Raw genomic sequence first — 23,017 nt, 5'->3', positions numbered from 1 at the left:
GCTGCAGAAGTAAAAAGAAATGCAGGCAAAAGTCCAGTAGCAGAGTGAGGGCTATCCAGTTTATTGCACCCAATGCAGCATGTATGATTATTTGCCCTATGGGCAGGTGGCATACGTGTGCATTCGGTGCAAGGAGCTCCTGGCCCTCAGAGACCAAATACAGGCTTTGGAGATGAGAGTGGCTGAACTGGAGGAGCTGAGGACAGAGAGGTACATAGTTTCTTGACACCTTAAATGACTGCTTCTTGGAGCAGCTGGCCCTAGAACCCACCAAAGGAGAGGCAATTCTTGATTCAGTCCTAAGTGGAGCACAGGATCTGGTCCAAGAGGTGAATATAGCTGGACCGCTTGGTGATAGTGACCATAATATAATTAAATTTAACATCCCTGTAGTGGGGAAAACACTGTAGCATTTAATTTCAGAAACGGGGACTACACAAAAATAAGGAGGTTAGTTAAACAGAAATTAAAAGGTACAACACCAAAAGTGAAATCCCTGCAAGCTGTGTGGAAACTTTTTAAAGACAATATAATAGAAGCTCAACTTAAATGTATACCCCAAATTAAAAAACATAGTAAGAGAACCAAAAAAGTGCTACCGTGGCTAAACAACAAAATAAAAGAAGCAGTGAGAGGCAAAAAGCATCCTTTAAAAAGTAGAATATAAATCCAAGTGAGGAAAATAGAAAGGAGCATAAACACGGGCAAATGAAGTGTAAAAATACAATTAGGAAGGCCAAAAGAGAATTTGAAGAACAGCCAGCCAAAGATTCATAGACTCATAGACTCTAGGACTGGAAGGGACCTCGAGAGGTCATCGAGTCCAGTCCCCTGCCCTCATGGCAGGACCAAATACTGTCTAGACCATCCCTAAAAGACATTTATCTAACCTACTCTTAAATATCTCCAGAGATGGAGATTCCACAACTTCCCTAGGCAATCTATTCCAGTGTTTAACTACCCTGACAGTTAGGAACTTTTTCCTAATGTCCAACCTAAATCTCCCTTGCTGCAGTTTAAGCCCATTGCTTCTTGTTCTATCATTCGAGGCTAAGGTAAACAAGTTTTCTCCCTCCTCCTGATGAAACCCTTTTAGATACCTGAAAACTGCTATCATGTCCCCTCTCAGTCTTCTCTTTTCCAAACTAAACAAACCCAATTCCTTCAGCCTTCCTTCATAGGTCATGTTTTCAAGACCTTTAATCATTCTTGTTGCTCTTCTCTGGAGCCTCTCCAATTTCTCCACATCTTTCTTGAAATGCGGTGCCCAGAACTAGACACAATACTCCAGTTGAGGCCTAACCAGCGCAGAGTGAAGCGGAAGAATGACTTCTCGTGTCTTGTTTACAACACACCTGTTAATGCATCCCAGAATCACGCTTGCTTTTTTTGCAACAGTATCACACTGTTGACTCATATTAAGCTTGTGGTCCACTATGACCCCTAGATCTCTTTCTGCCATACTCCTTCCTAGACAGTCTCTTCCCATTCTGTATGTGTGAAACTGATTGTTCCTTCCTAAGTGGAGCACTTTGCATTTATCTTTATTGAACTTCATCCTGTTTACCTCAGACCATTTCTCCAATTTGTTCAGATCATTTTGAATTTTGACCCTGTCCTCCAAAGCAGTTGCAATCCCTCACAGTTTGGTATCGTCCGCAAACTTAATAAGCGTACTTTCTATGTCAACATCTAAATCGTTGACTCAAAAAGTAATAGCAAAAAATAAAAAATTAAGTACATCAGAAGCAGGGAGCCTGCTAAACCGCCAGTGGGGCCACTTGATGGTCGAGGTGCTAAAGGAGCACTCAAAGACAATAAGGCCATTGCGGAGAACCTAAATGAATTCTTTGTATGGGTCTTCATGGTTGAGGATGTGAGGGAGATTTCCAAACCTGAGCCATTCTTTTTTGGTGAAAAATCTGTCCCAAATGGAGGTGTCAATAGAGGAGGTTTTGGACAAATTGATAAACTAAACAGTAATAAGTCACGAGGATCAGCTAGTATTCACCCAAGAGTTCTGAAGGAACTCAAATGTGAAATTGCACAACTGCTAACTGTGGTTTGTAACCTGTCATTTAAATCAGCTTCTGTATCAGATGACTGGAGGATAGTTAATGTGACACCAATTTTCAAAAAGGGCTCTAGAGATGACCCTGGCAATTCCAGGCCGGTAAGCCTGACATCAGACTGGTTGAAACTATAGTACAGAACAAAATTGTCAGACACATAGATGAACATGATTTGTTGGGGAAGAATCAACATATTTTTTGTAACGGGAAATCATGCCTCACCAATCTATTAGAATTCTTTGAGGGGGTCAACAAGCATGTGGACAAGAGGAATCCGGTGGATATAGAGTATTTAGATTTTCAGAAAGCCTTTGACAAGGTCCCTCAACAAAGGCTCTTAAGCAAAGTAAGCTGTCGTGAAATAATAGAGAAGGTTCTCTCATGGATGGGTAGCTAGTTAAAAGATAGGAAACAAAGGGTAGGAATAAATGGTCAGTTCTCAGAATGGAGAGGGGTAAATAGTGGTGTCCCCCAGGAGTCTGTACTGGGATCAGTCCTATTCAACATATTCATAAATGATCTGGAAAAAGGGATAAACAGTGAGGTAACAAAATTAGCAGATGATACAAAACTAAGTTAAGTCCCAGGCAGACTGCGAATAGCTACAAAAGGATCACTCAAAACTGGGTGACTGGGCAAATAAATGGCAAATGAAATTCAATATTAATAAATGCAATGAAATGCACATTGGAAAACATAATCCCAACTATACGTATAAAATGAAGGGGTCTAAATTAGCTGTTACCACTCAAGAGAGAGATCTTGGAGTCATTGTTGGTACTTCTCTGAAAACATCCACTCAATGTGCAGCGACAGTCAAAAAAGCAAACAGAATTTTGGGAATCATTAGGAAAGGGATAGATAATAACAGAGAAAATCCATGATACGTCCACCTCTTGAATACTGTGGGCAGATCTGGTCACCCCGTCTCAAAAAAGATATATTGGAATTGGAAAAAGTTCAGAAAAGGGCAACAAAAAAGATTAGGGGTATGGAACAGCTTCTGTATGAGGACAGATTAACAAAACTGGGACTTTTCAGCTTGGAAAAGAGATGACTAAAGGGGGATATGATAGATGTCTATAAAATCATGACTGGTGTGGAGAAAGTAAATAAGGAAATGTTTAAAACAAACAAAAGGAAGTATTTTTTTCACACAATGCACAGTCAACCTGTGGAACTCTTTGCCAGAGGAAGTTGTGAAGGCCAATGCTATAATGGGGTTCAAAAAAGAACTAGATAAACTCATGGAAGATAGGTCCATCAATTGCTATTATCCAGGATGGGCAGGGATGGTGTCACTAGCCTCTGTTTGCCAGAGGCTGGGAATGGATCACTTGGTGATTCCCTGTTCTGTTCATTCCCTCTGGGGCACCTGGATTGGCCACTGTCAGAAGACAGGATAATGGGCTAGATGGACCTTTCATCTGACCCAGTATGGCTGTTTTTATGTTCTCATCATCAGAGGCAGCTCTAGGTATTTTGCCGCTCCAAGCACGGCAGGTAGGCTTGCCTGCAGGAGGTCTGCTGAAGCCATGGGACCAGCAGACCCTCTGCAGGCATGCTGCCAAAGGCAGCCTGCCTGCTGCCCTTGCGGCAACCGGCAGAGCGCCCCCAGTGGCTTGTTGCCCCAGGCATGCGCTTGGCGTGCTGGTGCCGCCCCCTGCTTATCACAGAATCGTAGAATATCAGGGTTGGATGGGACCTCAGGAAATCATCTAGTCCAACCCCCTGCTCAAGGCAGGACTAATCCCCAGACAGATTTTTACCCCAGTTCCCTAAATGGCCCCCTCAAGGACTGAACTCAAATGCTGGGTTTAGCAGGCCAATGCTCAAACCACTGAGCTATCCCTACCCCCCTTATACCACAGATATATTCATTTGCAGATTATTTATTACAAGGGCAGAGCCTGAATCCATAAAGGTGAGAAGTGGCTGGGAGTCAGGACTCCTGGTTTCTCTTCCTGGCTCTGGGAGGGGAGTGGGGTCTAGTGGGTTAGAGCAGAGGGGAAGGGAGTCAGGACTCCTGTGTTCTGTCCCTATCTCTGCTCTGCCACTGACTTGCTCTATGTTCTTGGGCAACTCATTTCACTTCTCTGTGCCTTAGTTTCTCCATCTATAAAAGGGGGACAGCATGGCCCTGCCTCCCAGACATTTGTATAGCACACGGGGATGCTGTAATATTAGTCAGATCGAAGGCCAGCAGGGACCATTGTGATAATCTACTCTGGCTTCCTGAATAACCCGACGGTAGCCCAGCCAGGTGTGAGCCCAGGATGTGGAGTTTCCTCAAGAGTTGTCGGCTGCCCAAGCACCCAACGCAGTGAAAGGGAAATGATCTCAGGGCTGCTGTTGGCTTTGGCTGGGAAGATTCAGGATGCTGGGCCCGGGCCAGTCAGGCAGTAGTGCTGGACTCACATAGCACCTTTCTGCCAGGAATTGCTGAGCACCGCCCATGGGCAGGGAGGTAATCAATCATCTGCTTTTACAGACAGTGAAACTGACTTACAGGGAACAAGTCCAGGGTCACAAAATGAGTTGGTGACAAGAGACAGCAGGAGTCACAATCCCCCCACCCTGCCCTAATCCCCAGGCCACACTCCGCCTCAGAGCCAGGACTGGGAGCCAGGAGTCCTGGCTGCTAGGCCCTGCTCCCAGGTGGTGTCTTCAGTTGTTGGTTTCTGGTTTAAGCCACTCTGCAGGTTGTCCCAGGCCAGGAGATTTCTCTCTTCCTGGAGCTATCTTTCTCTGTACCTGGTGCTGAAGGGAGATGATGCCAGCACAGCGACCGCTCAGCACTATCAGGCCCTGAGGCCTAGTTAAAGAGATGCTTAGAGGTTCTTTGGTCTGGCTTCCCTGGGCTGGAGTTTCCCACCATGTCTCTTAATTAGCCCAGACAGGTTTCAGGAGGTTTTCTCATTAGAGCAAGAGCTCATTCTGTCAGCATCTGATATGCCCATCGACCAGGGCTGGGACTCATTCCAGCTCAGCGCATCGATTCACAGCTAGCTGCACTCCCGTAGCCCTAGGAGTTTTCTTTCTGCCCCAAGAGAACTGCAAAGGCCTCCAGCTACGATCAGCTGAGCCAGAAGGACTGGGGCGGGGGCGGGGGATTTTGATTGTATGTTTTGTGGCTTTTGCCCTGATCCACACACCTGAAACACTGACTAGTCGCTAGAGAAGGGCAGTTGGCACTAGGGCTCCTAGTTCTATACCCTGAGAAGGGATGTTAACCACAGAACCTGGACAGTCTCCTACTCAGCGAATTGCTCTCCTCCCCTGTGATTTCTCTTGTGCCGATATGCAACAGTCTCATTCACTTCCTGCTTGGACTGTTGTTACTGTCCAACGACTGCTGGGCTCCGCCCTAGAGGTGGCTGCATTTCATGAGAGCCTGGTGGAATCAGCAATCATTCACAAGGAGAAAGAAGAGATGAGTAGGCTTCCAGCAAGTGGTCCATGAGTCTGCTAGTGCCTTCCAGCTCTTTGGTTCCAGCAGTAGCATTTGATACTCTTAGATCCACAGGTTCCAGGTGCAATCCCTGCAGATGGCCCATCCAGGAGCACTGTTACCTGTAGCTCTTGCAAGGCAGATCAGAACTAGCCTGTCGGCCCAGCATGCGCTGAGTGGGGACGCCCTGGGCAATGTGTAAGGAAGGGGGGTGCTACTCCACGGGGCTGCAGGGTAGCTAAACTCCTGACTGGGAGGGGTGCTCAGAGCAGCAGTGACAATGGGGGTCTAAACCCGAACAATGTGATGTGACCCCGTAACATGCAGCCATGCAGCTGCCTCCCAGCCCATGGCAGCAAGAGGCAGGGAGGGAGGGGCGCAGGAAGACAGAGTGTGGATGCTGGGCTAGGGGAGGCTAGAAGGCTGCTCATAGGCAGTGTGGATGGGGTGGGTTTGGTACTGTTTAGGGGGAGCATGAGGGGTGGGCAAGGAAACCCTTCCAGAGACCTGAGTCAGCAGCAATAGTGCAGACCTTGAGAGAGGCTGGGGGGAGCAGGCAGCTGAGAGGTGGCAGTGGTGGGAGGTTACAGGAGATCTTGGATGTAGATGGGGTCATGAAGGCCCTGGGAGACCAGAGCAGTGATTTGGGTGGACAGGCCAGAAGGCAGCTGTGCCCACGTCAGAGAGCCTGAAGGGGTCTCAGGGAGACTCAGGGACCTCTGTGAGCAGACAGGTGATTTCGCCCAGGGCAAGTGGGGAGAGCAGGAGGCACAGGGCTGCATCAGAGGCAAAGCACCACTAGGACTCGGGTCCCTAGGGGAAGCTCATCCAGGGACCCCCCCAGCTGGGGGGAGCAGTTTGCTGATGGTTCAGTCCTGCCCCTCCTCCCCCACTCCATGTGGTGCATTAGATCAGCCCATTGAAGCACATCCCAGGACTTGGCGAGCAGCCCCCAGACCTCTAATGGGCATCAACTGATTTGTTAGCTGAGACAGATTGGCCCATTAATCACACGTGGGCAGGCCAGGGAACCAGGGCCTGGAGCTTGGCTGGTGATGCCAGGAGGGGAGGGTTGGCTCCATCTCCCCTGCTTCCCCTTGGGAGGCCTGATCTGACGAGAGTGCCCACCTCAGCACAGGTCACCAGGCCGATCAGACGCCACAGCCCCCTGCGCTGGAGAGGTGCCCTCAGATGAGCACCAGGCTCTTTGTACCCAGGGCAGCTCAGTTGTGAGCGGAGTGCTCCCATGACTCTCGCCTTCCTTAGCTGCTCCTAAGCTCACCAATGGGGGCAGCTGAAGGACCCTGAAATCCCACGCCACAGCTGCCTGCTGAGCTCCAGAGCAGGTGTTGCGGAGATCCCCTAACTGGGCTGTGCACGAACTCTGCCGCGGTCCCAGAACTGCTGCCCCTTCTTCCCTGGAGCCCTCCCCAGGACACAGCTGGGAAAGGCCCAGGGAGCTGGGGGAGCTTTGGCTCTATTTGCACCATTACAGCCATGGCGTTTGGTGCTGCACATCCCGGCGTAGGGAAGAGCCCCTGCCTCAGGGATCTTACAGTGGAAATAGACAAGCTCAGCACAAGGGAGCTGGGAGCTGAAGGCAGCGCAAGCAAGCCCATGAGGTCAGCCAGTGACTCCTGGGCGGAGTCAGGAGTTGAGCCCCCAGTGCCTGAGGCCCTGGGCTCTGCCTCAGCCGCAAGCCCAACGCTCCACTCAACCTGGAAGTGCCGGGTCAGTTTGCTCCCCTCATACTGCTGAGCACAGCAGAGCGCCAGGCACCTGCCATGCACATCTATAGAATGACTGTTGTGTCAGCTGAGCATGCCCGCACCTCCCTCATCTTGCCTCGTAGCCAAGCAGGGGACTCCAGTCTCCAGGACTTTCCAGGCACCCAGCTCACCCCTCGAGCTACTGAGCCAATATCCTGTGGCCAAATGGGGAAGAACCTTTGGAAGCTGGGCGCCGTGGTCTCCTTAACCGACTGGCTGATCAACCCTGGGCCAAGAGAGGATGACGAGATTCCTCAGCACGGCCTCCTCTTATCTCCGGGGCTCTCCAAAAATACTTTTAGCACCTAGATGCCTACTAAGTGCAAAGTGGCAGCCAGAGATGCTGTGCCCAGCTCCAGTCAGTCTGCAAATACAGCTGAGCAAAGATAAGGCCCCGCTCCCAGGTCCCTCTTAGCACCTGCTGTATGTCAATAGGCTCACTGGCCTCTTCCTCAGGCGCTTCTTAGGAGCCCGATCCAGAGATGTGCTGAGTACATCCAAAGGGGCGCTCAGCTCCCGCAGGACCATGTCCTTAATGCATGTAGGAATTTATCCTTTAGGAACCATGTGCTACTGGCCAGCTCGGCTGGCTGCTCACAGCTGATGGCATTCCAGCCACCCAGAGGGCAATCAGAGTAAAGGAAACACAGGGACACTGTGTATGTACCTCAGCATGCTTGGGGATGGGCTCTGCAGGGCCCCGGGTAGGAATGCTGAGCTGCTCCAGGAGCAGGTCTGTCAGCCAGAAGGATGAAGAGAAGAACACAGCAGCAGAGACCACGGGGAGGCTCTGGCCCAGTTCAGCACCAGCTGGCAGTGGCAGTAGGCAATGAAGGGGCTAGCACAGGAGTGTCAGCTCCGGAAGACCTCTCAGCCACTCCAGAGCTCTGCCGTGGGTCAGCCTCTGCCTGCTTGCATTGCTCTGGAGAGTGATGAGAGAGCTTGGTTCTGGGGGGCTCTCAGTACTCCCGTCCCAGCCTCGCTGCAGGGAAAAGGGAATGAGCTCTGGCTGGGAAGTATCCCCTGCTCAGAAGATCCACCCACCCCAGGACCAACTTGAGCCAAAAGGAGTTGCTACAGAACACAGTGGCTATGGGAGCACAGGATCTGTGGGAGACAGCCCAACCAGAGTGTAGAACTAGACCTGATGAGCCACCAGGGAGATGGTCCACATGGGACCTAACCCTGGTAGGTCTTTTCTGTCTCTATATTATGATTCCAGGAGTCAGGCCATGGAGAGCTATTAGCAGTGATCTTCAGTCCCAAAATCCACCAGCAGGGGAGCTGCAGGCACAATCCGGGGACACTGGCTGTAAGGGACTCCCAGGGACTCAAATACCAGCTTCTGCCAGGAGGGGGTGCAAGAAGGGAATGGTGCAGGAGCGCTGGCTTTATGGGAAGTTCCCAGCAACTCCAGTGCCAGCCTCTGCCAGCAGGGGGTGCTCTGTTATTGAAGCCCATGTAGAAGGGCCTGGACAAAGTGGGATTTTATGGAAACAAACACACCTATGATTTGGGGCTAGGGGGCTGATTTTTTGTTTTTCTTCTAAGAGTCAGGCTGATTAGGGGTAATGCAAACAGCTGAGGGGGGGAACACCAAGGAAAGGGGGGAGGGGAATCCATCAGCCCAGGTCCTTAACAGAAAAAAATCAAATCAAATCTCAAATAAACAGGAAAAAACCCACTTGACATCACGGTTTCTTGGCTCCCCCACCCGTTTTTCTTTTTGAAAACCAAGGTCAAGTTGTACAGCTCCGACAAAGCCCCTTCATTTTCTGATCCAGTGATTTCCATAGGAGAGGGATTCAGAATTAATTCCTTCGCTGGTTACAGTGGCAGATCAGACATCAATCACCATGCAAGGAACTCGGACACACACAAGAGACAGAAGGAAAAATTATCAGCCAGATCCTCAGCTGGTGTAAATCAGTGTAGACACCTGTCACAAATTTACACAGACTGCCAGATTCTGCTCTCACACCAGTTACATCAATAACTACTCCAGAGATTTCTACAGTAACGCTTGATTTACACCAGAATCACTGATATCAGAACCAGGCCCGTGGCCAGACTCTGATCTCCTGGAGCAGGTTTAACACCAGAGTAATTCCATAGCTATAGGTAGTGACGCGGAGGGGGGAGCTTTCAGGTCATAAATGTGTTTGGAACCTGAAATTCTGCTCAAGTTCTCACTCCTTCCCCCCACCCCCAAGTGAAATGGAATCACTTATCCTGAACACTTCTTAAGAAGCAGTCTCTAGGTGAATTACAGCAGTGCGATATAATCACAGGGAATACAGGCAGGGTTAGAAAAACAGTCTAACTTCCGCAGAGCGGAAAGAATTTATTTTAATTTGATTTTCGTATCCTTTCTCCTTCCTGGGGCAAAACACCCCCAAACAAAAACAGCTTCCTGCCCAACCACTGTTACAAGAGGAACGCACCCCGTGGATTATATATAAGGAGCTAATTATCTGACTTGCTACACAATGAATGGTTGGGTGAGTTCTGCGACCGAAGGCATTGCTAAAAGCGGGTGTGTGCTGCGTGCATGGCTGCCCTGGCAAGAGGATACGGGCCTGTTTGGTGGATGCTGAGGCGAGCCATCGGAGAAATGCTCTAATCCTGTCTAGAGGCCCATGGGGAGCTGCTCAGCTCTGGGGCCCTGCCAGCTCCAGGGTTAGGCAGTGCCCCTGTAGTTTTTCCTTACAGTAGAATAGAATCAGTGGGCATCCTGGGTCTGATTTACAGCCTCCATAGACAGCGTTGTTACTCCCAGCCTTCATGTGTCCCTTAGCTGCCTTAGACCTCACCCTCCTCCCCTGCAGCTCCCCCCATGCCAAGGACCCCTGAGCCCAGAACAGCATCCCTGGAGAAATCCCCCAACCCCATCTCCATTTGCTCCAAGTCGATATTACGGCTGAGGGATTGAAATCTGAGCTGAAGGCCGTGCGTGAGGCCAGCCCAGGCTGCTGAGAGATTGCAGAAAAGGGACTAGGACTGACTGATACCCAGACTGTTTTCACGGCTGTTCCCAGACTAGCCTGAAATTCTCACACACACATGTTCTAAAGCTGTGGCAGGGCCAAACACCTGATCTCGAACCTCCAGAACTTTGGGACGGTTCCAGGCCAGATCCCAGCTCTGCCAGTCTCCACTCTGCACCGTTCTGCTCCTCGGTGGAGATGGCTCTCTGAGAGCAGGGTAGAGCCAAGGAGCATGGGGTTAGGAGGAATTTCATAGTTCTGCTGGGGATGGGCCTTCCCTCAGTATTCAGGCTGGACCCGACATGGGTAGGAGATCCCAAAAAGCTCAGCTAGGACCCACTATCATTCCTCCCAGACCTCGGCACCTCTTGGGCCCCGGCTGCACTTATCAGGAGAAGCCCACCTGAGTCCCAGCCCAGGCTGCAGCCTCCTATCAGAGTGATAAGGTTCTGGCAAGCGTTCAGTCTTGCAGGGGCTTCCCCAACACTCCAGGCATTGGACCAGACGCTCAGCTGGTGTAAATCAGCGTAGTGATATTGATGTCAATGGAGCCGCAGTGCTTTACACCAGCTTTGTGGGTCTGGTCCATTGTGAAGCTCACTCTTTGCTGGATTCGAGCAGCCTGATTCCTCTCTCACTGACACTGGTCCTACATGCGTGTGATTCCATTGACTGCACTGGAGCTACCAGTGTAAGTTAGAGGAGAATCAGGCCCCTAGATGTTGTCACCCTGTCGGCTCCCCTCGGCAGGGCTGCTACCTGTTTGTCCACACCCCCTGCTATCTCACCATCGCCAGACCCCATCAGGTTACACCTGGAAAGGGAGGCTACAGCCCCCTTTCTCTGCTGCTTTAACCCAGGCTGTCATGGCAGGTTCCGTTTGGCAGCCCTGGGGACTGACACCCTCTCTGTTTACAGCACGGGTGCAGCACCAGCAGGGCTAGCTACCCTGCCCTGTGCTTAGCCCTCTCCTGTGGTGCCCCCATCTCGGTGTGAGAGGGGGTCCAGGCTCCATGGCCATTCTGCTGGGACTCCTGCCCAGGGACAATTAGCACCAGCAGTGCTGGTTGCTGTGGTGACGTGGACACGTGTCCATTAGCGACTGGACTGAGATCTGCCAACCAGGTGCCAGATGGCATCAGCTTCCATCCACATCAGCGTGCACTGGATTGGAGCCTGTAACCAGGGGGCAGATCTCATTTCCAGTCCCCCAAGCCATCCAAAAACTCACAGAAAACATTGGGCCAGATCCTCAGTTGGTGTAAATCCCTGGAGTGACATCAAATCATGATGCCTGAGGCTTGCCTCAGTTAAATGACTCAGCCTGTCAGAATCCTCTCTCTGGGCAGGGTGCTGGTTCACCTCTGCCCAGGAGCTAGGTGGCCCCCAGAACAGCTGGCTTGCTTTCTATTGCTCCTCAGCTGTGATTTGTCATTAAAATCTATTAGCTTGGGGCATCATATATTATGGATTGGAATTTATATTCACCACAAGACTCTGGCAGCCCACTTTTTCATTGCATCAGTGAAATAGCCTTTCCCTTCTCCCTGCAAGCAGGATCTCTCAGAGGCTCCCAGCAATCTAGGAGCGCAAGTTCTAGCAACTGTCAGCGGGTCTCGTGCTTTTAAGTCAAGGCATTTGGGAAACAAAACCCACCTCTGCAGCTCGGAGCAGCAATGACAAACAGCCCCGGCTGCTCTCACCTGCCCCGATGTTCCCCAGACAGCCCCTTCCCCTCCTCGCCACCCTGACCTTTCGTCTCTCCACAGCTCCTGCTGCATACCTGGCCTCAGGCTGCTTTGCCCACCAAAGTCACTGCCACTGCCTGCCTCTCTGACCTCTTCCACTTTCCCTGCTATGACACACCAGCCCATCCCTTGGGAATGCGCCTGGGCAGGGTCCCTACTGCCTGAGAGATGGACCAGCCCCATGAGTGCAGGGGCAGCAACACTCTCACAAACCGTTCCACATGTTCCAGCTGCCAGCAGGAGACAAAGCCACACTTGGCCACATGGACCGGCTCAGGACTGACAGGCTCCTGCCTCCTGCCAAAGGCTTTCAGGTCATTGCTCTGTCTAGTTCCCAGCCCTGCACCAGACCATGTGATCTGACAGCCCGCTTCCTACAAGAGAGCAGGAGCCCTACATGCCATGTGCTCCCTTGTCCAACCTCCCAGTGAGGCCATCTTGTCTTGCATCCTGCTAAAGGATCAGTGCTCAGAGGAGGGAAAACAGACACCACCCACCCAAAACACAGCTGTCCTGTGCAACAGTAGAGCGACAGATGAGGAAATTCCTTTCTGGCCCATCAGGCCCCCATCCTTGGAATCTTGGCCATAGTCTGTTCTACTTAGATGCCAAAGCTGGAAGGGTGTGTGCCAAGGCAGCCATTGGTAACCTAGTGCACTAATGAAATATCTCTCCTAATTCAGGGCACAATGGGAGAAACCCTGCAGGCACAGATGGTACCTGCACGTCACTAGGTGTCATGCAGTAGTGGTACTGAGTGGTTAGCGCAAGGGACTAGCATTCAGGCCTGGACTTTCTGCCACTGAAAGGACCAGACCAGGGGTCAGCAACCTTTCAGCAGTGGTGTGCCAAGTCTTCATTTATACACTCTAATTTAAGGCTTCACATGCCAGTAATACATTTTAACGTTTTTTAGAAGGTCTCTCTGTAAGTCTATAATATATAACCAAACTACTGTTATATGTAAAGTAAACAAGGTTTTCAAAATGTTTCAGAAGCTTTATTTAAAATTAAATTAAAATGCAGATCTTCTCAGCTTAGTGTGATCCTTGCCCTTGCTTTTCCTTGCTGAGTTTTCCAATGTCTGGCACGTATTTGGATACTTTAAGCAGCGCACAGGCTTCTGCGTGATCAGTTGTTAACCATCTCCGAGAGGGACAGAGGACAGATTTCATGTGTGAAAATACCTGTTCACACAGGTATGTGGATCCAAATGCTGAAAGCATTGCAAACGCAATTTTCTTCAAACAGTTAAATTTCACCGGCAGGGATGTCCAGCAGGTCAGAATAGAGGCCCCGTGATCTCTCTTGGTAGCTTCAAGTGTGCTCCACAGATCCACAAAAACTTTGATGTCCACAATTCTGATCTTTTTAACTGAATGAGTTGCATTTCGAAATCTTCAACACCCATCCACTGAAATACAGACAAATCCAAGTCACTTTCGTTGACCTTTTCAGGTTTAATTAGAAAAGAAAGCATTGGCCAAATTGCTGGTAATCTTGAAATCTGTGAGAAAATTCTGATTCTGTGTACTTTCCAATATCATCGACATTGACAGTGCAACGTATCGATAGCTCTTTTATGAGTTGGAAGTAGCGGAAAGTAGAAGTTTGAATATCCCTGGAAAAAACTGCTGGTTTCACAACAAATGCTTTCCAGGCTTCATAAAGATCCAGACTGTTTGCCCTGCACCCTGGGACAGAGGTTGAGTTCGTTTAGGTGAGCAATGATGTCAGTTAGAAACATGAGCTTACACAGCCATTTGTCATTATCCAGTTCGAAGTAGTTTTGTTCTTTTTCCAACAAAAAGGCCTTGATTGCATCAAAACAGTTTGCAAAGTGCACCAAAACCTTGCCACGACTTAGCCACCGAACGTTGCTGTGAAGTGGGATGTCGTTATAAGCAGGGATGGCTCCAGGCCCCAGCATGCCAAGCGCGTGCTTGGGGCGGCATGCTGCGGTGGGCGCTCTGCCACGGCTTCGGGGACCTCCCGCAGGCACGCCTGGACCTCCACCGGAGCCGCGGGACCGGCAACCGGCAGAGCGCCCCCCGCAGCATGAAGCCGTGCTTGGGGTGGCGAAATGTCTAGAGCCGCCCCTGGTTATAAGCACTGTCCATCTCTTCTAGCAGTGCTTGAAATTGTCTGTGAGTCAAAGCAGATCGAGCAACAAGGAAATTCACAATTCACACCACTGTATTCATCACATTATTAAGCTCTGAATTAGAAATTTTAGCACACAGGTTTTCTTGATGGATGATACAGTGAAATTTGACTGTTGGATGGCCAGTTTGATCTTCAAGTAACTTTACAAATCCCTTCTGTTTTCCGACCATGGCAGGAGCACAATCTGTTGTCACACACAATATTATTCTGATGTCAACTCCTCGTTCTTCAAAATGGTTTACAAAACTTTCCAGTATATCTTCCCCTTTGTTGTGCCATGCAGGGGTTTTAGGCAACAAAGTTCCTCTTGGATTTCATCAGAAGCACAATATCTTGCAACAACTGCCAAATGTGGAACATCGTTTATATCCACGCTCCCATCAACTACAACACTAAACACTGCTATGTCTTTCAATGCAGTCATCTGCTTTTCCTTAATGTTTTCTGCCATTTCACTTATGTGTCTCTCAACTGTTCTGGCAGAGATGGGCAGTTCTTTCATTCTAGATATGATTATATCTTTATCTGGCAAATCATTTACAAAATCCGAACTGCTGAGAAAAACTTTTTATATATTCCCCATCTGTAAACGGCTTTCCATTTACAAGATTGCACTGTGCAATCTTGTAACTTCCTTCTGTAGCCTGATTTTTACTTAAACTTAAGCTTTTAAAAACACTGCTTTGCTTCTCATAGGCTGCTACTGCCTTTTTGATTGATTCAGTCTTGTCTGCTTCGTCAAGAAAGGTTTTCTTGTGCTTCGTTTCAAAATGTCATCGAACACTTGACGTGCGACAAACAACGCTTCAATAACAGAAAGCAGAAATAGCGCAGTCCTTCTTTTCAATAAATCCAACTGTGTCTGTCCAAGCAGGCTGAAATGATCGGACATCTAGCCTCGCTTTCTTAGGAGCAGCCACTTTGTCAAAAGTTCCCTTCAGCTCTCAGTGGGGAAAAAATGACAATAGAATGCAGGCACAAGGTCAAACACAGCGTGGTCTGACATAAGCAATTTTAAAATGGGGATGCTGAGCTGCACTCAGGGCCGGCTCTAGGCACCAGCGTTCCAAGCATGTGCTTGGGGCGGCACTTTTCAAGGGGCGGCGCTCCGGCTTTTTTGTTTGTTTGTTTGTTTGCTTTGGCAGCGGCACTCCGGCCCTCTTTTTTAAATTTATTTTTTATTTTATTTTATTTTTTTGCTTGGGGCGGCAAAAAACCTGGAGCCAGCCCTGGCTGCTCCCCGTCTTGCCTCGTGTGCAACCCCCACTGTCCTAGGCTGGGGACAGTGGGCCACAGCGGGGAAGCTGCTGAGCAGTGATCCAAGGCCTGAAGCAGAGCCCAGGATGGCCTGCAGGGACTCCAGGCCGGAAAGCAGGCTGAGCAAGGCTGGAGATCCAGACCCCAGCTGGCAAGAGGTCAGTGGGTGGAACCCCAGATAAACAGCTGAGGTGGAGCTGGCAGCTGGTAGGCTGAGCAGGGCCGGAGGCCTGGACCCTGTCTGGCAGGAGGCCCCCGCAAGGTGAGTGGGGCTGCGGCAGCGGGGGACCCGGGCTGGCAAGGGGCCAGCAGCTGGAAACCCAGACCAGCGACTGAGCCACTCAGTCCACTGCCCCTCTGGGATTTTGGCCGCCGGCTCCTGCCAGCCGGGGTCTCAGCCCATTGCCAGCCTGGGGTTCCTTCACCCAGGCCAGCAGGGCCGGCTTTAGGCCGATTCAGCCGATTCCCGGGAATCGGGCCCCACGCCTAAGAGGGCCCCGCGCTTTAGGCGCCTTTTAAATTTTTTTTACTTACGCCCGCTGAGGTCTGCTCCGGGGTCTTCCATGGCCCCGCTCCCCTGACCAAAGCGCCGTCGGGAGCGCGGCTGCCCTGCAGCCCCCAGCTCCGCTGTCCCAGCTGAAGCCCCGGCCGGACGCAGCAGGCCGCCCCGCAGCCCCGCTCTTCTGGCTGGAGCCCCGGCCGGAGCGTGGCAAGCTGCCCCGCGGCCCCGGCCGGAGCCCCGGCCGGAGCGCAGCAAGCTGCCCCGCGGCCCCACTCTCCCAGCTGGAGCCCCGGCCGGAGCGCAGCAAGCTGCCCCGTGGCTCCGCTCTCCCGGCTGGAGCTCCGGGCCCTTTAAATAGCCCCCAAAGCCCTGGGATAGCGGGGAGCTCCGGGGGCTTTTTAAAGGGCTGGTGCTCCAGCTGCCTCTGCCACCTCGTCCTTTAAATAGCCGCCGGAGCCCTGCCGCCCCCATGCATTCTCCAGGGCTCCCGCAGCTATTTAAAAGGTCCGGGGCAGGGTGGAAGCAGGGGAGCCCTGGGCCCTTTAAATAACCCCCAGAGCCCTGGGATAGCGGGAGGCTTGGGGGCTATTTAAAGGGCCAGGGCTCCAGCTGCCTCTGCTGCACCCCCTGCCCGCAGCCAGCACTGCACCCCGTGCCCACAGCCAGCCCCTGCCAAACCCCCTGCCCTGTCTCCAGCCACCCCCTGCCACACACCCCTGTGGCCCTGCCCAAAGCCAGCCAGCCCCACACACAGCCCTGCCCGCACCAGCCCTGCACACCCTGCCCACACCCAGCCTCAAACCCCCTGCCCTGTCTCCAGCCAGCCCTGCACCCCTTGCCCTGGCTGCAGCTAGACCCTACCTCCAGTCAGCCCCTGCCCTGCCTCCAACCAGCCCCATATCCACTGCTGCCCTGCAGTTCCCAGGTCAGTAACCCTGCACCTGTTTCAATGAGAGGGGCAGGGAGCAGCTGGGACCCACACATGTGCACACTCGCAGGGAGTGGCAGGGACCCACACATGTGAAATGGCGGTCATTAATAAGCAATCAACAGCATATATGATGCAATGTACATAATATATAATTGTATTATTTATATAGTTATGGAAAGTAAATAATACATGGAAGAAATGAAAGGCTTTTTTTTACACTTTTTTTTTTTTAGTCATCCCTGCCAGGGCCCCGCTGAAAATGTTTGAATTGGGCCCCGCACTTCCTAAAGCCGGCCCTGCAGGCCAGCAGCAGGTGCTGAGTGGGACCAGCGGTGGGACCCCGGTTGGCAGGAGCCAGCGGCAGAAACCCCAAAGCGGCAGCAGGCTGAGCAGCTCAGCCCGCGCCACGTGCCATCAAAAATCAGCTTGTGTGCCACCCTGGACCAGACCCTCAATTGCTGTCAGTTGAAGTCAGTGGTTTTACACCATTTACACCAGTGAAAATCTGGCCCTCACTATGTGACCTCAGACGAGTAATTTCCCCGCTCTGTGCCTCAGTTTCCCCATTTGTCACTAGAGGTAGGAATCCCAGCCTGCATCATAGCACTGGGAGAAGTAACACCAGTAAAGGTGAACAGGGAAGGCTGTTACATCCCAGGGTGTTACGTAAGCAAAGGTGACAGCTGAGCAGAATTCAGCAATCCGAGTTGGAAGACAGCACATCCTCAGTTAGGAGCCAGTATTTCCCATGGAGACGCGCTAGGCTTTAAAAGGGAAACACGCTCCCAACACAATGTGCTTTAAAAGAAAAACTAGTTATGTGGGCGAGCTGCTCTCTTATTGGGCAAGGCAGACAACACGTCCGTTCCTTACGCTGCTCCGATTGCTGCATGGTAGCTCCAGCAGCCCAGGAACAGCTAATCCATCATGTGTGACCGAGAGTGGGGCAAGAAAGAGTCCCTCTGAATGTATTCAGGCCCCCAGTTAATCCCTCTTTAAAGCCATTTGATTCTGGCACAGAATGTCTATTGCTGATTGTTGCTAAGAAATGGGAAGGTCAGCAGCAAATAAGCCACTGTCATAGACAAACTGCAAAGCAACATTGAAAAGTGAGGGACAACTGACAGGCCGGGGGGAGGAGGGATTGATGGCTGCGCCTTCCTTGGCTTCTTGAGGACAGATAAAGGAAGCCTGAAAGGTCTGTATCTTTCTGCCTCTGTGTGGGTCAAGATGTGGGTGTCTGTCTAGCTGTGTGTTCTTTTTTTAAAAAAAATTATCTTTCCCCTGCTTGTTTTTGTATTTGAAATTCAAGTCTTGTCTACTCTGGTTTTCCTGGATGTCTCTATGGACAACCAGAGAACTGGAAGGATTAAGTTACCACAGGTACCACTGAGCACTGTGAGGGGGAAGGGAATTTAACTCAGGCTACTCCAGACTCTTTGGGTGTTTTTTGTTCATACCTTGTTAACTCAAAGGCCTAGCACACAGTTGGGAGGAAAGCTCTCTATGTTAATTACAGCAGTGCAATGTAACCTGGGTTCCAGAGGCCAAGCTAATGGGGTGGGGCTGAAGAGCCTCATGACAGGGGGTGACCAGACCAACTCTGAATGGCACGGTGACCCTGTGCACCAGACCACAACACCCAGCATGGGGAGCTGGGCCCAGCCCCATGGGACAGGAACAAGAGCGGCCCGGTGAGTGCAGACCTCATTTGCTCTCCAGCCCCCACCAATGACCCTTCACCCCCCTAGCTGCAAAACCCAGCTCCTCTACCGCGGGGTTCAATCACCTCAGCAGTGAGAAGCAGCAAAACCTCCAGTTACAACATCCCAGCGCCTTGACACACTTAACACATGGGAGACAGCATTATCTAGTGGCTAGAACACTGGGCTGAGACTCAGGAAACCTGGTTCTCATCACAACTGGGAGACTTTGGGCAAGTCACTTCATCTCCCTGTGCCTCGGTTTCCCCATCTGTAAAATGAGGAGGATGAAACTGACCTCCTCTGTAGACTGCTTGGAGATCTCAGGATGGAATGTGCTAGGAAGAGCTAAGGACTATTACTACTGATCCTTGCTTGTGTAGATGGGACCATGACATGTTCCAGCCACCTTTCTCAACTGAGTCTGGGAACAGAGTCATTTTGCTAGTGCAGACAGGACCCAAGGTAGCAGTTTGATCCAGGCCTCACCTGAAGGGCAGATTGACGAATGGTGGACACGGGCCAGTGAACACCACTGGTGCAAGAGAGGCAGACAGTGGGAAAGCTGGTCAGGAAAAGGTTTCTTTTGCCCGTGAACAGTTTTGATGAAAAGTTTTTTTTCATTTTTACCAAATTTCTTCTTTGAACATTTGTGGGGTATTTTGTCAAAAAATTGAAAACTGATTTTTCTGTTCTTGGCAACTGAAAATTTAAACTTCCTTTGCCCAACCCCTCCCCCCCCCAACAATTTTGGGGTTTTGTTGAAAACCCCCAACATTTAAACAAACCCAGACTCTCTTTGCAGAAATGTCCCTTTCCTTGTAACAGACACATTCCACCAAAAATAATTTTGATTGAAAATTTCTGACTAGTTCTGGACAGTATAAAACAGGAACCTGGGTCTCATGTCCCTTCCGTAGCTCTCTCAATTGCTAGGCCATGTAAACTGAGCTCCCAGCAAGTCCCCGCTGCAGCACAGAGCAAAACCTCAGTGCTGGGATGCAAAGAATGAGCATAATCTTTAGCACCTCCACAGGGCTTTTCGTCTTCAAAACACTTTACGGACATTGACTAATTAATCCTCGCAGCACCCATGCAAGGCAGGAACTCATATGTACCAACCCCCAGGCATAGTGGGGAGACTGAGGCACAGAGAAGGTCTGGGACTGTCCAAGGCCACACAAGAAATCAGTGTCAGAGCTGGTAACAGAATCCAGGAGTTCTGAGATGATGATAGATAGATAGATAGATAGATAGATAGATAGATAGATAGATAGATAGATAGATAGATAGATAGATAGATAGATAGATAGATAGATCACAAGAGCATCCTTCTACCTATACTGTATCCTTCCAGATACATGTCTCCTAAGCCTCGCTCCACGCTCCATCCAGGAATTGGATACATCCTGATGCTGCTCAGAAGGGCTGGCTCAGGCCAGGTGCTGGCAGTAAAGCCAACCCCGCTAGGTTAGTGGGTGCCCCTCTCGCTGCAGTCTGGCTTATCTCCGCCGGGCAGTGCCTGACACAAACACACGCCCAGGCAATCTCCAGCTATAAGTGCAGGGAGAAAAACAAGCAGGGGGAAGCACCTGCTGGGGCTTCTTGCAATGAAATATCAGAACCCCAGCCACATGAGGAAAAGAACTTCCCGTGCCACTGTGGAATGAGGCGAGCTGGGTGTGGCTGGCCCAGGTTCCGGGCCCGATCCTTGGCTGGGGTAAGCCATAGTGGCTCCATCAAAGCCAATGGAGCTGCTCCTGTTTACACCAGCAGAGGATATGGCTCACTCTCTCTCTTTTACACACATTTTTCCTTCTTTAATCCAAACCAGCGAAGGAAGAAAAGGCCTGTCTCTTTTTTAAGTAGCATTAGGAATAACGCTGCTTATTGAGCGTGGCACCTATATAACAAGGCTCAGAACAGAGCACAGCAGTTTAAGGCTCCCCATTTACTCCCTGCATGTTAGGTCTGAGGATAAACGCACTAGGGCCAGACTGCTCTCCGGGAGTTATTGGTGTAAATCTGGAATGACTGGGCCCAATTCTCTTGTTTGCCCCAATGTCAACCAGGAATTACAATGGAGTTACTCCATATTTACACTGGGATAACTGAGATCATGGTTGGGATACACTGGCATAAATCTGAAGTAACTCCATTGCTCTGGATTTACACTGGCATGTGACAGATTGGAATCCAGCCTGTACATCAGCTGATTGCTGAGCCTATCAGCCAAACCCAGCACCTCACAGGGACATAGCTCCCATTGGTGCCTGGCGCACTTTGCCCGAATAGTTATTTGGTGCCCCCCCCCACTCGCTCGCCCCTGGGGGAGAGGTCTGGGGTGGAAATCTCCAGGAGGGTTCCCTTGTGATGTCCCCTTCGGGCTGAATGAGCCAGGGGCTGGCAGTCCCACACCCACAGGATCCTCAGGAGGACTCCCAGGCTGCGCTGTCTTTGCTGGGAGATCTCCACAGAGTCAGTGGAGAGAGACCTTGGGCCAGATGGGAGCCCCTGGGTCTCTGGTGCCAAAATCCCCTTAAAAACCTGTCCCATGTGCCTCTCTCCTCCCCTGCCCTCCTCTGCAGGCTCCCAACCCCTTCTTAGGGGGGCTGTGCCCGTCCCCATGTGCAGGGCCCTCTGCACAGAGAGCTCGGGGACACATAGGGAGGAATCAGCTCAACCGAGTAAGTACTGCAGGATGGAGCCTGCACTAAAACCCCCACCCTCACCGGATCCAGGCCAGGGATCTGGGCTGCAATCCGGGTGACTGCTCCTGCCTCAAAGAAACTTCCTCTCCGATCCCATGCCATGGAGGGCATGAATCAGAACACCCTGGGTGCCTGGCCCCGCTGCAGCCAGTCCCCTGGATTTGCTTGCCAAGGCTGGGGTAGGGGGGAGAAGTAAACACTGCGGGGGAGCACGGTGCACAGCCCGGGAGGGAGGGGGGGGGGGAGCAGCAGTGCTAAAGCAACGGGGGCTGCTGCTGATTTCAACTGAGAACCACCATGTCCCCTCAGCCATGGCATCTCAGGGGAACCAACCCAGGACTGCCCATGTCCTGGAGACAGCCCAGAGCTCCGTACTGCTAAGGAATAACACACACTGAGATGCACACCCAGTGAGTCATACTCACACACCCCACTACACACACATCCAGAGACACACAAACAGCGCTACACACACACCCAGAGACACACGAACAGCGCTACACACTCACACACCCCACTATACACACACACACCCAGAGACACACGAACATGCTATACGCTCACACACCCCGCTACACACCCCAAGACACACTCACAGCGCTACATACACCCAGAGACACACTCGCACACAGATCCAGCAGGGAGCAGTTTTGCCTGCAGAGCAGCCCCCCGGCTGGCCCTGCCACCAGCCAGTTCCGCTCCAGCCAGGACCCCCACGCCCAGGGGGCTGGACCAGTGTGTACAGCGGGGCGCTGAGAGCCATTGACCCAAACTGCAAAGCCTGGCAGGGATGGAAAACATTTCCCGACGGGGATGCCGAAGCCCCCCCCCCCCCGGCACCCCTAGTGCCAGCGCCTATGGGGATGGCTCATTGCCCCACCCCCGCTCACCCCCAGCCCAGCGGCCCCCCTCCCTCGGCTCCCTGCACAGGCACAAACTTTCTGCCCGCGGCACCGCCCATCCCCGTGGCGGCGGGGCTGCCCGTACCTGCAGGAGACCGTGAGCTCCACCTTGGTGGCCGGGATGCTGCCCGCGATGGGGTCGAAGTCGCTCACCGAGGCCATGTCGCCTCCCTTGTCTATCACCTCCTCCATGGGCGTCCAGCCGCGTCCCCGGGGCCTCCCGCTCACAGCCCGGGCGCTGCGGGGGGCTCAGAGCCGCACCGAGCGGGGCATGGCCAGCGCCGGGCGCGCAGCCGGCTCCTCTCTGCCTGCACCACTGGCTGGCCGGCTCCGGAGCGCTCCCCGGCTTCCTGCCAGGCTCCGCCCCTCAGCCCCCGCCCCGAGGCGCTGCCCCCCGGCCGGGCCGGGGAACCCGGAGCTCTGGGCAGGGGCGGGGAGGAGCCTTCCCTGGGGTGCCTGGGGTGGGGGTGTTGTGTGAGTCCCTGGGAGTGGTGCGCATGTGTGAGTGTACTTGGGGGGCTGCCTGTGCTGGGGGATTCCCTGCGCCCCTGGTTTGGCGTTGTGCTGGGTGCCTGCCTGGTGCGAGTTGCTGCCTGGTGGCCCAGTGTCCTTGTGCCTGAAGGTGGGAGCCTTCTGGCAGTGGGGGGTTGCTGTGTGTTTGGGTGTGTTGGACCCATGGTGTGCTGTGTGTGGCTAGTGGGGGGGGCATGTCATCTTGGGGGATGTATTTGGCATGTCACTGGGGTGTGTTTGGTGGTATGTGTGTGTGTGTGTGTGTGCGTTGTGTGTTTGTGAGGGTGTGTTATGTATGTGGGGAG

General features: G+C 52.0%; 1 protein-coding gene across 4 annotated transcripts in view; it reads right to left on the bottom strand.

Moving 5' to 3' along the window:
* Window positions 1-22,451, bottom strand: part of LOC127052485 (copine-5) — a 225,393-nt gene extending 202,942 nt beyond the window's left edge. For all 4 annotated transcript variants that reach the window (XM_050956208.1, XM_050956210.1, XM_050956209.1 and 1 more), the window contains exon 1: window positions 22,285-22,451. In XM_050956208.1, the coding sequence (XP_050812165.1) occupies window positions 22,285-22,391 (107 nt within the window). In that variant the 5' untranslated portion in view covers window positions 22,392-22,451. The remainder of the gene's footprint in view (window positions 1-22,284) is intronic.
* Window positions 22,452-23,017: the final 566 nt, after the last annotated feature.

The sequence above is a fragment of the Gopherus flavomarginatus genome, chromosome 5, assembly GCF_025201925.1.
Source record: "Gopherus flavomarginatus isolate rGopFla2 chromosome 5, rGopFla2.mat.asm, whole genome shotgun sequence".
In the NCBI taxonomy this organism is placed as follows: Eukaryota; Metazoa; Chordata; order Testudines; family Testudinidae; genus Gopherus; species Gopherus flavomarginatus.
Note: the sequence above shows the minus strand (reverse complement) of the source record. Positions and strands in the feature narration are given on the sequence as shown.